The 16,219-nt window shown below is 46.1% G+C and overlaps 1 protein-coding gene across 1 annotated transcript in view; it reads left to right on the forward strand.

The window, feature by feature from the left end:
* Nucleotides 1-1,087: 1,087 nt before the first annotated feature.
* The window catches only part of LOC105516691 (chromosome unknown open reading frame, human C1orf95), a 56,497-nt gene continuing 41,365 nt past the window's right edge, over nt 1,088-16,219 (forward strand). The window contains exon 1 of the mRNA XM_011948962.1: nt 1,088-1,289. Coding sequence (XP_011804352.1) covers nt 1,088-1,289 — 202 coding nt within the window. The remainder of the gene's footprint in view (nt 1,290-16,219) is intronic.

Here is a 16,219-nt window from a genome sequence, read left to right on the forward strand (position 1 = left end):
GCAGCCTTATTCAGAGAATCGAATTCAATACAGGACCTCAAGCTGCCGGCTGTTGCTTCTACCAGCTGCCCCATTATTAACGCCAGACGGCGCTGTGTCCTCACTGGCTCTTTAATCACCACGTCGGGTTCACAAAAGGCCCAGGTTTCCTCCAGCATAGTTCAGGGGATGGTGAACGCTTCCCAACATGCCTGCAACAGGCGCATTTCTTTCTGCTTTTGGTGCGTGTGTGTAGGGAAGTGTTCCATTTTTAACCAGTCTTGCGGAGACCTGGCCTGGTGTTTGAAAATCTGTTTCCTCTATTATCGATCCGATCCCAGGATTGCTTTTTCTCTGACACTTGAAACAAATTCACTCTTTTTTTTAGTGAAAAAATTTTTAAACAAAATAGAGCTGGGGGGTCTCGCTACGTTGCCCAGGCTGGTTTTGAACTCCTGGACACAAACAATTCTCCCACCTTGGCCTCCCAAAGTGCTGGGAATACAGGTGGGAGCCACTGCGCTCACCCCAATTAAAATCATTTAAATCACAACGCAATGAAGGCCGACTAGGTGTCAGGCGCCGCGCGGTCCCTTGTCCCCATATCCCTGGCCAAAGGCATGCTCTAGATTAGGGGACTCAGCCTTGAGGCTTTCCCGACAGTGTCAGCCAAGCACACACTCCCAGTTCGCAGGGCTTCGTGGTCAAGGTTCCCCGTTCACCTATCTGGAGGGCGAGGCGTGTCCACCCTTCCAGCACCTGGGCAACCAGCTCCCCTTGCGGTTCTCTTCCACTGCCTTTCCTTCGCCCTGATTTTCCATTCCTTGTGAGTGGTGGTTTTGGTTGAGGGGAGGGGACGGGGAAGGGGCCTGGCGAGGAGGGGCGTCAGAGCGCTGTCACAGGGTGTCGCGCCGCCCTCCCCGCCCCTCCACCGGGCGTGTGGGGACGCCGGAGGGCGGGAGTCTCCGCGAGCCGCGCAGCGCACGGAGCACTGCGGCCGCCTGAGCTCGGCGCTGAGCCCGGAGCCCGCAGCCGGCCGTCTCCTGCTCCCGTGCGCTAGGCGCCAGCTCCGGCCGTGCTGCCCCGCTGCTTGAGAGCGCACCCGACCATGGAGCCCTCGCACAAAGACGCCGAGACGGCGGCGGCGGCGGCAGCGGTGGCGGCGGCGGACCCCCGGGGGGCGTCCTCGTCCAGCGGGGTAGTGGTGCAGGTCCGCGAGAAGAAGGGCCCCCTGCGCGCCGCCATCCCCTACATGCCCTTCCCCGTAGCCGTCATCTGCCTCTTCCTCAACACTTTCGTGCCGGGACTGGGTAAGACACGGCGGCCGCGACCCTTGCGACCTCGACCCCGCCGCGCGAGGGCGTAGGGGGAGAGACGGGCGCGGCCGGAGACCCCCTGGAGATGCTGCGCGCTCCAGTGCTGCGACCACGCGCGCCCGCCGGCTCCCGGCGTCCCCTGGCAGATGGCAGAAGCGCGTGGAGTGGGCACCCCAGAGGGGAGAGGCTGCTCCGGGGTCTCCGACCCGCAGGCGGGGCCCCAAAGAGCCGGAAACTTTGCGGCCAATGTTGGAGCCCAAGGCGGCGGCCGGAATGGCTCTGCCGGCTTCGGAGTAGGGCTCCAGTCCCGGCGCCCCGATTGCCGCTCCTCTCCGTCGCGCGCATGGGTCCGCGAGCCCATTTCTCCGAAAGGAATGGGGTTGAGGCAGAAGGAGCTCTTGGGCTTCGGTGGCAAGGATCAAACTCCCGGGCGTCGAAGTCAGCTGAGCAGGGGAAAGGGGACAAACCGGGCTAGAGACACCCGCAGACCCCTCTGATTCATGGCATGCGGACTGGGTGGGGACGAGAACTCTAGCCAGAGTCTCCTTCGCCTCATTCGGGGTGCCTGCACTTCCGCGAGCACCCCGCACGGCTCCAGGGGGATAGGGGATGATTTTATTAGTTTGGATGCACGTGGCCAGAGATGAACCCATAGCTCCTCCGGACCCCTTCCGTTCCTGAGAAGTAGAGAGTGCGCCGATGTAATTCTGTGCAGGACTCTGGCAGCCGGCAGGGGTTCTAGCGGCATCTATGTCCCAAGTTTTAAAGCAGAGGCCCCTTACAGAGATGGTGCGGGAGGGTGAATGGAGGCAGGGAATGAGAAGTTTTCCTGACCCTCCCTCCCTTAACCCCACCCCCAAGTCTCTGCCTGCACGCCCCTCCCCTCCTCCAGCTTGGCACTGGCTGCTCCTACGTGCTGGGAGGTGCCCCCCTCTCTCCCATGCCTGCCCGAAGAGGCAGGAGCCCTAGTGCCCTCTCCGAGAGAAAGCGTGCCCCTGTCGGCGAGCCCGTTGCCAGCGTATGGCTCCAAGTTCCCAAGAGCAGAGGCCAGCTGGAAGGGTTTTTCAGTTTGACTTTGGCCTTTCTCACGGTCCGCTCGCTCTTAGCCTGCTTAGCAGGGGCCTCTGCTGCGGTGATAGCCAAGGCCACAGTCACCCACGCAGGACCCGTTCACTTTCCCCTCCGAACTTACTTGTCTTTCTACCCCAAAGGGCTGCTCCGCCAGAGCAGCCTATCTGAGCAGTAAGTTAGGTGGTCTTTAGTTGGGCTTCTCTCTCCTGGGATGCTTCCAGCAGCCTGTCCCCCTGGCTGGTGTCATCAGATCAGCTCTCTTTGCACATTTAGATACTGCAAGGAGGCAAGCTGATGTTAATTTAGTTTTATCAGAAATTCGCACCTGCTGGAGTAAAAAGAGACTGCCTGCCCCTCCCTCTGGCGGATATGAAGATCCTCCTGAGCCAGCTTGCATCTTGATTCACCTTTTTTTTTTAAGTGGTGAGGTAAATGCCACTCTATGGTCTTTTGAGGAAACAAATGCATTGTTGCCAGGTGAGAGGGGCTGCACCAAGTCACTGCTGCACGAGGAAACCACCTTGTGGGAGACCAGCCCCAGGAGACAGCAGCTGCCCACCCATGCACCTGTGTGTGCCCTCCTGTGTCTCCCCTCACTAGGTGCCTTTCCCAGCTTTAGCCCTGCTGCATTGACAGCATCGACTGCAGGGCATTGTCCATTCCGCTGACTCCTGACTCTTTGCCCTGGGGATCCAGCTTTTTCCTTTGTGAGATCAGAATCCTATGGGATTTTTGTGAAACAAACAAACAAACAAACAAAACAAACCATTATAAGAAACCAGGAGAAAATAAAGGGAAGATATGCAAACCACAAAAGTAATAAAACAGGTGAGCTTTAGGTGCACAGATTTCTGAATTTTCAGTGACATAATCCTGGCTTTTTTTTTTTGCTTTGGTTGCTATTGTACAGTTTCCTGGATGCACAGGCTCCAGCTCCTCTCCACATAGAATGATCCTTAATGGTGGTTCTCATCTGTAAGTCAGGCACACCTATCTCTTGGCATTACTGAGAGGATGACACGTGATTACCTAAAGCCCAGTGTCTTGTGCATAGGAAGCTCTCCGGGGATGGTGGATCCGTCTTGCTCTTCTGCAGAGCTGAGCACTGGTCCCATCTCTGGGTGGGGGTCGCTGCAGCAGGGGCAGCACTGCCCTCTGGACTACTCAGAAGCAAAGACTCCTTGAGTGCTTTTGATCTCTCTGCTCCCCTCTCCACCTGCAGTGGAGTCCCAGGCAACAAAGCAGCTCAGACCAATCTTGCAGGTGGTTTTATTGCTCTCCTCTCCCAGGAATGGTTTAAATGGCCCCAGCTCTTGGAAATCCACCACTTGGCCCAGATCCACTTCTCCAAGGCCTCTTGGCTAGTCTGAATCTCCTGGGACAACTGAATATTCATGGCTGATTCTGCCCTTTGATGAAATGCAGCTTCTTTCAGTTCACTCATTCATTTGACCAACACAGGCACCTACCACATGCCAGGCATTGACTGGGGTTGTGATGATGAATAAATCAGTCAGGATGCCATAGACTGTTGAGGAAAATTGATGCCAACTTTGTCTGAATTTGATAAGTGCTAGGATGGCAGCAGGAACAGAGTGTTGTAGCAGAAATTAATTCTTCCTGGGTGTGAAGGAAGGGGGCTCAGAGAAAGCCTCCCTGAGGGAGTAGTGTTAGGTTAGACCTTACTGAGAAAATCTATCACATGGCCTAAGCACTTGCCATCCTCACTAAACTCCCATTCTGGAAATTGCTGCCACCACTGGCCCAAAGATCTCTTCTTTTTTTCTGGAAACTTCCTTCCCTACAAGTACTCTCTTTGATTGCAGATTGGATGAGAGGGCCATCTTTGCTGAATGAAGGCTTGTTTATTTTTTTTCCCTCTGATGTAGGTGTCTCATGTCCATTCAGTCTTCAGGACCTGCCATGGAGAAGCCTCATCCTTAAAATTCCCGAGTGCCTTCTCCACCCAAGCAACAGTGCGCTCGGGATAACACTCATATCATGAGTGGGATGTGCCCTCTCCTAGGGAGTGGCTGGAAAGGAGAAGTGATTTATAATCACTCCAACTCCTCACTGAAACAATGAAAAACAATTTTTACAAATGGACGTTAGTAAAGAGAGTCACCTTTAGTCCTGCTCAGTGAAACTTTACTAATAAAGACCACCGTTGGTACTTTCATGTTCCAACAATTAGGGTGTTTATAAGTATATACACTATTATTCATACTTGTAATGAAAGTTCACTGTTATGCCCCCAAATGGCCAGAGAGTTTGTCTAGTGGTCAAGGGTATCGTTATACTTTTGTATTTAAAAATTATCTCTTTCTTGATTTGGTGAAACGAAAATGTTGATATCTCAGTGACAGGGAAAGTCAAAGGGAGGAGGACCTGCATTGACCTTTAACCACTCCACTGGACTCAAGACATCAGATAGGAACAATCTATCCCTAACACACTGCCTACCTTTGATGCTGCTAAAGTCTTGCTTGCTCAATAAGAGCACCACAGGCTGGCTCTGCTTCTTCTCTCTCTTTCCTCTAGACCCAAGTCTCAAACTGATGATTAATCATGTCCCACCTCCCAGCATCTTTTGTATCACAGATTTTTTGTTGCTGTTTTGAGACTTTATTCTTTGTCTATCTAAGTAGATCTTAAATTCCTTGGGAGAAGCAACTGTTTTAAATGTCTTCTTGAAAGAGTATTTTATCCACAAATACATATAGCTAGAATTATACTCCTGGAATAGGCATTAGAGAGCATCTGGTCCAAAGCCTTTATTCAATAAAAAAGGGAAGTAGGCCTGAGGATGCAAGGACCAAGGAAGTTTACAGCCTACTAAACCTTTTGAAGGAAGTTCCTGAAGAGGTTTTTCAACAAAGTAAGGGAGTAAACCAAGAAAGGAGATATGAGATTCAGGAAACAGAGGATCCTATACAGAGTAGCCATGAAAAGCAACCCCAGGATGAAATTATTCAGCAGAACAAGAGAGTAGTTACTTTTCATTAGAGTGGAAGGAAAGAGGTCTCTGAAGGTGACATGAGAGAAGGACATTCTAGAGAGTAGAGAGTATTATTAGGACACTGCAAAAAATTAACTTTGTAATGAAAAGCAGAAATCAAGCCAAAAAAACCACCCAAACAAAACAGAAGGCAATTAGTAATTGCAGTAAAGACAAAGAGCCATGCAAAACATTAAGATTCAAAAATGAGGCAGTTTGCCCAATCAGGTCAGAAGGACAGCAGGCTTCAAAAGGAAAACAAGAGTCCAAACAATAAATGGAGTGGGAAGAAATTTGGAGGATATTAGGGATATGATGTAGAAGGCAAATTTTCTTCTATCAACAAGAAAAAAGAAACATAATTGGAAACTTCTGGAAAAACAAAAAATTTCTTATGAAAGGGATAGCCCGAATATGAAGCAGTCCAAAATGTGGCCTGATTTTGAGCATGTGGTGGAATGTAAGAAAGGCTCTAAGCACATAAAGTCTGTCATTGGAACAGTGGTGCATGATATGGACTCTTTGGCTCTGTAGTAAAGAATATTTGCCGCCGGGGGCGGTGGCTCAAGCCTGTAATCCCAGCACTTTGGGAGGCCCAGACGGGAGGATCACGAGGTCAGGAGATCGAGACCATCCTGGCTAATACGGTGAAACCCCGTCTCTACTAAAAAATACAAAAAACTAGCCGGGCGAGGAGGCGGGCGCCTGTAGTCCCAGCTACTCCGGAGGCTGAGGCAGGAGAATGGCGTAAATCCGGGAGGCGGAGCTTGCAGCGAGCTGAGATCTGGCCACTGCACTCCAGCCTGGGCGACAGAGCAAGACTCCGTCTCAAAAAAAAAAAAAAAAAAAAGAATATTTGCTTAGTCATAATGTAAATGCTGCTTAGTGGCTTTCAACTTCTAAAATCAACAACAAAGCACTGAAGACTACTTAAGAATAGCTAGCTATAAAGGAGTATGTCAAGAGTTTCTGGCTTGACAATATAAAAGAAGTTGGAGAGTAGAAGAAGAGAGAAGAGGAATTGTGATAGATTAAATTGTTGTTCCCAATTATTCACTGTTCTCCCTGAAAGAAGATTTCACACCCCCACTTGATGCCATATGGCTTGCCTGCCCTTGTAGGAAAATATTTCCTCCCCTGTCTGATAATCCGGTTTGGCCACGTGACTCGCTTTGGCCAATTGAATGTGAGTGGAAATGACATATTCCACGCGGAACAGACACGTTAAGAGGCGGTGTGAAGTTCTGCCATTGTTCTTTTCCCTCTCTCATGAAAATAGCAGGTCTCAGATGGGGGATGCCCTTCTACTAGTTCCCAGAATAAACAACACATCAGAAGCAGGCCATGGCATGGCATGTGAATCAGAAATAAGCCTGAGTTGCTGAGATTTTGTGGTTGTGGGTCTTGTTATTGTCCCAGCATGACATATGCAAAGCTGACTTACAGCAGATGGTAGGATAGAGGCATGAATACCCTAATCATATAAAATGGGAGTCAAGAGATGCTGTCTGTAGTTAATAGGCCAAGAAATAAAAGGCAGCAAGGTGACCAATAGACGAACTGAAATAGTTGATGTGTTGGGACAGTGAGATGATAGTGACCTGCTGGAATAATATGGGAACAAGAGTAAAAGTGCAATGAGGGGTGATATAAGCAAGCTGGCTTGTACGTATTACAGCAGAAAGTGGATAGGTGATGTCTAAAGTTGATAAAACACGAAAAAGCAATATAAGTGTACTCTTTGGAGACTGGGGAAGCACCAGAATTCCCAGTCTTTTTGGCATCATCAATTTTTCTGTCTATTGGCTCATTCCCAGCAGCACACATCCATGCTGAATTTGCCTACCTTTTAAAAATAGCCTCTCCTGATCCAATATCCCCTCTGACCTGTGCCCATTTCTTTTCTCCCTTTCACAGCAAAATTCCCTGAAAGAACTGTCTGTAATTGTTGTCTCCAATCCCTTCTCTCTCATTTTCTTGTGAACTCACTTTAATCATGTTTTTGCCTCCATCACTCACTTACACTGCACTTGTCAGAGTTGCCAGTCTCCTCCAGGTTGCTAAATCCAGTGTCCGGTTCTCTGTCTTCCTCTTCCTGGACCTATCAGCAGTGCCAGCCAAAGGGGCTCACTACCTCCTCCTGAAATGCTTTCTTTACTTGGCTTCTACAGCACCACTCCCTCCTAGTTTTCTTTTTACCTCAAGGCTCTTTCTCTGTTTCCTTTGCCTCTCTTGACAACCTCTAAACTTTAGGGCTCCCCAGGGCGCTTGGTCTTCTTGACCTTGATCTTCTCTTTTCTGCCTGTATTCACTCCTGCAGTGATCTTGCCCAGTCTCTGGGCTTTCAATTGCATTTTTATGATGATGACTCCCCAGTTTAGACCCCCATCTCAGGCCTCTTCCCTGAACTCCTGAGTTATATATCCACTGCCTTCTCATTGTCTCCACTTGGAAACTAAAAGGCATCCTAGGCACAACACATCCAAAACCAAACTCCTGGTCTTCTTTCCCAGACCTGCTTCTCCCTCCTCTTTCCCCATCTCAGCAAATGGAGGACTCCCAGTGGCTCTGGCCAAAAACTGAGATTCAACTCTTTTTTTTTTTTTTAACCCCATGCTCAATCTGTTAGGAAGTCCTCTTGGTCTGCTTTCCAAGCCTGATCAGTATCTGACCACTTCTTACTACTCTCTGGTTCAAGTCTCCATGTTCTTCTGCATTATTGCAGTAGCTTCCTATATGGTCTCCTTGTCTGTACTCATGTCCCTTACAGTCTGTCCGCAACATGGCAACCAGAGTGCTACTTTTTAAACGTGAGTGAGTCAGACTGTGTCACTTTTGAGCTCAAAACTTTCTAATGGCTCCCATGTCACTCAGAGTAAAAGCTCGAGTCTTTATTATGACCTGTAAGGACCTAAGCCAGAACTTTCCAATAGAAATATAAGTCACATAGGGAATTTAAAATTTTTCTAGTACATACCTATATCATAAAAAGTAAAAAGGAATAGATGAAGTTAACTTTAATAATATGTTTCATTTAACCCAATATATTAAAAATATTATCAACATATAATCAATATAAACATTATTCATAAGATGTATTTTCTTTTTTGCATACTAAGTTTTCAAATCCGGTGTACATTTTACACTCATAGCACATCTCAATTTGGACCTGTCCCATTTCAAGGGTAATTTCAAGTGGATGTATTAACAGCATCTGAATTTCTTCTGAGAAATGGCAAGGGACCCAGCTGTCATGGGAGTGGTCAGTTAATAGATGATACAGCGGAATTTTGTGTCTCAATGAAGGTTAGATAGCTTGCTAAGCAGAGGAGGGCTTGCTTCTGAGTGCCTTCAGCAGCATTTCACTCTTAACATGCTCCTACTGTGTGCCAGGTCTATGATCAGAGCTGAGGCACAAAGACAAAGAAGATGTGGTCCCTGCCAAGGAGCTGACAGTCTAACGGGAAGGCAGATGCTAATGAATACAGACAGTAGTGTGTGCTTTAATGGAGGAAAGTATGGGCCATTGGGGCCCATCTCATCCAGTCTGCAGTGGTGAGGCAATGCTTTCCTGGCAAACTTGGCCATCTGGGAGATGAGCAACAGACTGAACAGAATGACCTGGATGATCTAAATCAAGTGCCGTTTCGAGTTCAACATTAGGTTCATGATGCCACAAAGCATCATGAAAAGGGAGGTCAACTAGAAGCCAGGAGGCGTCAGACCTAATTCTGGCTCCTCAGTGGCATGGAACCTTGAGCACGTCACTTAGCCTCTCTGAACCTCAGTTTTCTCACTTATAAAATGAAAATAATAATCTCTGCTTGGGCATCTCACAAAGTCATTATGCTCCGTTAACTGTAAAGCACTCCACGGTCAGAAAAGGTTATCGTTACCAATTAATATTAGCAAAATCCCCTTTACGCTTTTAAATTTGTGAATTGACAATTTCTAATTATATAAATTTGTGGGGTACAAAGTCATGCTCTAATTTATGAATACAATGTGGAATAATTACATCAAGCTAGTTAATGTATCCATCATCTCAAATACTTAACGGATTTTGTGGTGAGAACATATGAAGTTTACTCCCTTAGCAACTTTGAAATGTATGATACTCTATTATTAACTATATTTACTGCACTGTGCAATAGAACTCAAAAAGGGAAAAAAAATCATACTTCTCCTGTGATTTTGTGCCTTTTGACCATCATCTCTCCATTTCCTTCGCCCACCTCAGTCCCTGGCAACTACCATTCAACTCTCTTCTTCTATGACTTTGATTCTTTTAGATTCCACATATATGCGAGAACATGCAGTATTTGTTTTTCTGTGCCTGACTTATTTCACTTAGCACAATGTTTTTCAATTCCATTCATGTTGTTGCAAGTGATAGACTTTCCTTTTTTAAGGCTGAATATACTCTATTGTGCATATATAGCGCCTTTTCTTTATCCATTCATCTGCTGATGGACACTTAGATTGATTTCATAACTTAACTGTTGTGAGTAGTGCTATAGTAAACATGGGGTGCAGACATTTCTTGAATAAACACATTTCAAATTTTTTGGGTAAATACCCGGAAGTAGGATTGTGGGTCATATGGTCATTCTATTTTTAGCTTTTTGAGGCACCTCCATACTATTTTCCATAATGGTCTTATAATTCGCATTCTCACCAACAGTGTACAAGGGTTCCCCTTTTTGCCACGTCCTCACCAACACTTATTATCTTTCATCTTTTTAATAAAAGTCATTCTGACATGTCCAAGAAGAGAAAATTATAGGCCCATATTCCTAATGAACATAGATGCAAAAATCCTCAACAAAATACTGGTGAACCAAATTCCACAATGCATTAAAAGGATCATCCACCATGATTAAGATTTATCCCTAGGATACAAGAACGGTTCAACATATGCAAATCAGTAAATGTGATACATCACATTAACAAAATAAAGGACAAAAACCATACGATCATTACATTAGATTCAGAAAAAGCATTTGACAAAATTCAACATCCTTTTATGATAAAAAAAATTCTCACCAAATTAGGTATAGAAAGGTCATACCTCAACACAATAAAGGCCATATATGAGAAGCCCACAGCTAACATTATACTCAACGTGAAAAGTTGAAAGCCTTTCCTCTAAGATCTGGAACAAGACAAGGATGCCCACTTTTGCCACGTCTATTCAACTTCCATTCAACTTCAATGGAAGTCCTTGCCAGAGCAATTGGGCAAGAGAAGGAAAGAAAAGGCATCCAAATAGGAAACGAATAAGTGAAATTGTCATTGCTGATGACATAATCCTGTATATAGAAAACCTTACAGACTCCACCAGAAAACTGTTAGAACATATTAGAATATAATACAATTAAGTCGTGCGATACAAAGTCAACACACAAAAATCATTAGCAAAATCCCCTTTGTTTCCAGGATCATTCCTGGGGTATTTCTCTGAGTGGGAACTGGGGGTGGACAGGGTGACTAACAAGCACTTCCTACCTTTTTTCAGCATCTCAGTTCCATGCAGCACATGGAGCTGAAACCTAGGAATTCCCACTGGGAACCCAACCAAACCTCCCACACGTGACGTGCTGGCTGAAAGGGGAAGGGCACACATTCTCCAGGGCTTAGTTCAACACACCAACTGGAAGCTTTCTCCACTGCACTCCCCAAACCCTGGGCCTGTGTGAGGGATGTGTCTCTGAGGCTAACTTTACAGTTTGGTAAAAAAGGCTGTGGGGAACATCAAAGTGGTGACTGAGCATGTGTATGTGTGTGTGTGTGTGTCTGTGTGTGTGGGTGGACGTGCACCTGTGTGTTTGTGTGCACAAATGTTCCATAGACTTTACCTATAGTTATTTTACAATAAAAATTAAGCATAGTTTAGTTTCTAGGTCTGGGTTTGAAAATCTCTGTGTCCTTATACCCTTGAGGCACACACTTGGTGGTTTATAGCATACTTGTAGCCCCACAGTCTGGGGCAGTGTGGGGTGGCAGGTGTGTCTTCAGCATGGGAACTTCCCAGTGAGAACCCATGAGAATTGGGTCCCAGGCCGAGCACATACTAGAAATGACATTCCTAGGGAAAAGTGGAGGCAATGGGAAGGAGACCATATTTTCCTAATCAAAAGGCAGGACACGGGGATTCATCATGCATTTATTTTATGACAGACCATAAATTACATTGATGAAGTAAATTTTCTTGAAAAGAATAAAATGAGATGAGGCCAGGACAGCCCCTGAACCTGGAATTTGTAGGGGCCATGGTCAGAGCCCCCTGTTGATCAGAGCACTCAGTCCAGCTCTGGTCTCTGTTGTCTGAGAAGTTTGACGCTGAGGCCAAGAGCAATTTGCTGTTTGTGGAAAAGAGCCTGTCCTGAAACCTCAACAATGAAAATGGTTCAACTTTCCAAGGGCCAAGGAACTTTAGGATGGCTGCAACCCCTTCAATTTACAGACAAGGGAAGAAAGGAGGCCTCCTACTACATCCAAGGCTCTAACCCACAATCTCACCGTCAGTTACCCTGGCTTCGGGGCCTCCCTGCCTGTCACAGTGCCTGGCTTGTCCTGGAGGGTTAATTCATATTTGTCCAGTTAACTGAGCACACTGCTGTTGATGAAGACTTGGTGAGGACTGCAGAGGACAACTGCATAGCCACATGACCTGTTGGTGACCACATCAATGCCTGCCACCGGGACCCTTCTCCTCACTGCTCCATGCTTGACCCTCCAGAACAACATTATTGAGATATATTTACATACTACACAAGTCACTCTTTCAAAGTGTATAATTCTGCCTGGACATGATAGCTCATGCCTGTAATCCCAGCACTTTGGGAGGCCAAGGCAGGTGGATCACAAGGTCAGGAGATTGAGACCATCATAGCTAACACGGTGAAACCCCATCTCTACTAAAAATACAAAAAAAATTGGCCAGGCGTGGTGGTGGGCGCCTGTAGTCCCAGCTACTAGGGAGACTGAGGCAGGAGAATGATGTGAACCTAGGAGGCAGACCTTGCAGTGAGCCGAGATCGTGCCCCTGCATTCCAGCCTGGGCAACAGAGCAAGACTCCGTCTAAAAAAAAAAAAAAAATTAGCCAGGCGTGATGGTGGGCACCTGTAATCCCAGCTGCTTGGGAGGCTGAGGCAGGAGTATCGGTTGAACCTGGGAGGTGGAGGTTGCAGTGAGCTGAGATCATGCCACCGCACTCCAGCCTGGGTGACAGAGTGAGACTCTGTCTCAAAACAAACAAAACAAAAAAACACACAAAGTATATGATTCAATGGCTTTTAGGAGATCTATAGCCTTTTGCTCCTTCCTCAGCCCTGTCTTCCAACCTCACTACTTGACCACTTTTCTTCCAGAACCTTGGAAGTTTAATGAGACAAGAACACTGTAATCCAGGTGCTCTTGGGGAAGGGTAATCATTTGGGAACCTTTATGCTGTTGCTCTCACCAAGTTCTGCCAGTGCAGGAATCCACATCTCAGAAGACAACGCTCACATTAGTTTGCTGTTTGGCAAGAAGTGAGCAGCCTCCAGGCTATGGAACTTTGTTTGGGAGATTGTCATCTTCTATTTTCTGTTTCATTTGAAAAAGAAGCATGTCACCAAGCAGAAAACATTCTCAATGAAAATGGAATAGCACAGAGCCAGTGGCACAAGTTGAAATGTGGGGCGTGTTTGTGATGGAGTGAGTCACTCTCTCTGGGATGGATAAGTTCTGGCCCTGGTTGGGGATGTTGCATAGGTTTCAGAAGTGTCACTCTTAGGCCAGGCTGCAGAAGAGAGCACTGACAGCAGATCAAATGGAAATGGGTCCCCTGGGTCACATCTCAGAATGGCTGTGGTATAATGCTCCCATTTTGATTTTCTCTGTTAGCAGATTAAGCACATTTCTATTCATGTCTCACCTCTGATCATTGGATCCTCCTCCCCTGAAATTCTTCAGGAGCTCCCTATTGTCCATTGAGCCAAGTTCACATTCCACATTGGACCCACGAGGGTCCAGCGAGCTTCACCCCTTCTTTCCCTCGCTTTATGTAGGCCTTTATTTGGGAACATTGTTGCTCCTGCTATACCCTCTGCCTGGTACACCTTCCTCTGTCATCACTGTCTAACTCCTACCCAGCCTTCAAGACTCATTTGAAATGCCCTCTTCCAAAAGCCTTTCCTGACCATACCAGTGAGGTGGGGTCTTCCTTCTTCAGAATGGTCAGGTCACTTAGGACATTCCTCTTGCTCTCCTTGAGAATCTGGTTCTTTGGTTATCTTAATCCTTTTATGTGAAATCATCTCCTTGAGGGTAGGAGCTGTGCTTTACTTATCTTCTGTTTCCAATCGCAAGTAGCACCTTGCTAGTAGGTGTTTGCTGAAGTGAAAGTACATTTGATTTGCATATTAACTACTGGTAGAAGAGGTGGAACCAAGAGCAGGTCCTTGTTCTTTTAACCTAGTGGACACTTCTCCAATGAACACAGGCTTTCCTGTCACTTCTTGGCCTTCCTAGCTCAGAGTTCTCAGGGCTTCATGCAGAATGAGGGCAGATGTGCTGTCCTGCAGCATGTGTGTCTCTGAGGAGTCCTTGGTCCCCAACCACTCGGGGAGGAACTGGAGCAGAGGAGAGATGTTGCTGGGACAGATGGCCTGGTCTGTGGGGGACTTGTTGGAGCAGTTACGATGTTATTGAGAAGAGCGGGGCCACTGTCTCTAATTACCCGTGAACTTTCCAATTTTGTAGCTAACCACTGATGAGTGTGAGAGGAGTGGTGGAAGGAATCAATCTTAGTAAATCTGGTTAATAAAGATTGGTTTGGTCAATAACCATCAAATCTAAGTCTAGGGGGATGTTGAATGAGGAACAGGATATTTATTTGCATGACTGTAAAGTGTCTACCCTTGGAATGCTTCTAATTTACATGGGGGAACAAGACAGAGTGGAGAAATCAGACAGCATCTTGACTGGGTGAACACAATTATCATCATCTGAACTCTGACAAAACTGTGCTAGGTGAAAGAACTCAGTCACAAAAGGCCACGCATTGTGTCATTCCACTGATACGAAATTTCCACAGTGGGCAAATCCATAGAGACAGACAGTATGTGGGGTGGGAGGTGAGTTTGGGGGGAAATGGGGAGTGACTGTTAATGGGTATGAGGTTTCTTTTGAGGGTGATGAAAATGTTCTAAATGTTCTAAAATTGATTGTGGTGATGGTTCCACAAAGCTGTGACTATACTAAAAGCCACTGAATTATTAAGTGGGTGAATTTTATGATATGAAAATTGTATCTCCGGCCTGGTGCGGTGGCTCACTCCTGTAACCCCAGCACTCTGGGAGACCTCACCTGAGGTCAGGAGTTTGAGACTGGCCTGGCCAACATGATGAAACCCCGTCTCTACTAAAAATACAAAAATTAGCCAGGTGTGGTGGTGCATGCCTGTAGTCTCAGTTGCTCAGGAGGCTGATGCAGGAGAATCACTCGAACCCAGGAGGCGTAGGTTGCAGTGAGCTGTGATGCGCCACTGCATGCCCTCTCGAGCCTGGGTGACAGAGTAAGACTCCATCTCAAAAAAAAAAAAAAAAAGAAAAGAAAAGAAAATTGTATCTCAATAAAGCTGTTAAAAAACTAACATCATCAACAAGACATCATGTACCTCCTGGTATGATATCCTGAGAGGAACACTATATCGCTTTTGTAGTCTTCTAGCCAAGGGTTCATAAACTGGATCTGCTCATGGGGAAGCATCAGACAAACCCAAATTGAGGGGTGTTCTACAAGGTACCTGGCCTGTATTCTTCACAAGCATCATTGTCATAAAATATTAAGGGAGTCTAAAACGCATGACAGCTATGTACAAAACATAATCTTGGATTACATCCTGTACTGGAAGAAAAGAGAATCACAATAGGACATTATTGAGACAATTGACAAAAATTAGAATACAGATTGCAAATTAGATGAAATATTGTATCAATATTTAGCTTCCTAAGTTTAACTGTGCTATGAATATATAAGAGAATATCTTTGTTCTTTGGAAACACATTGAAATGTAAAGAAATAAAGAGCCATGATGTCGGCAGCTTATTCACAAATGGTTCAGAAAGAAACAAATACGAATGTGGAGAGAGAGAGAATGGCAAGACAAATGGAGTGAAATGTTCAAAGTTGGGAATCTGGGTAAAGCGTAGACCAGAGTTCTTTGCATTATTTTTGCAACTTTTCTGCCAGTTTGAAGCTATTTTAAAATAAAAAGTTAAATTTTTTGGCAAAAAAGCCAAACACACTCATGCAGTTCAGACATAGTGATTGCACCTAAATCCAAACTACTGTACTCTAAGCCAGTCACATCCTCTCTCTTATCACTTCCATAAGGTCTACCAGCCATAAGTAAGTCAGAGGCTATCTGGGGACCACAGGAAAAAAGTCAGGGCACAAGGTGGCATTGATTTGCAAGGTACAGACCCCAGAAGGAGATTTTTCCAGAGATCCTTACTATTAAAACCCTAAGGGCACACAAAAGTTTATTGTAGCCATTTGGGAGTATGAGGTGTTTCTCTGCTCCATCAGCATAGGCTTGATGAACTAACTTAGTTAAACTGAGTTTTTCAGGAGGCCGGGGTCATTGTGCACACCCGATTCCCTTCAGTGGCCCGTGGATCTGAACAGGCTGCCTTTGCAGGCTTCCTTTGGAGCTGATCAGGAATCTGAATGCTTCAGTCAGAGCCAGAGCAGATCCCAATGCCGCAGAGCTATTTTGGAGAAGTCTTCATTTTCTTCATTATTCCTCTTTTTGACTTAGTGTGGAGTCCAGAAATTGTCCATGGACCTCAAAGAAACCACCTC

Source organism: Colobus angolensis, unplaced genomic scaffold (assembly GCF_000951035.1).
Source record: "Colobus angolensis palliatus isolate OR3802 unplaced genomic scaffold, Cang.pa_1.0 Scaffold288, whole genome shotgun sequence".
Taxonomy (NCBI): Eukaryota; Metazoa; Chordata; class Mammalia; order Primates; family Cercopithecidae; genus Colobus; species Colobus angolensis.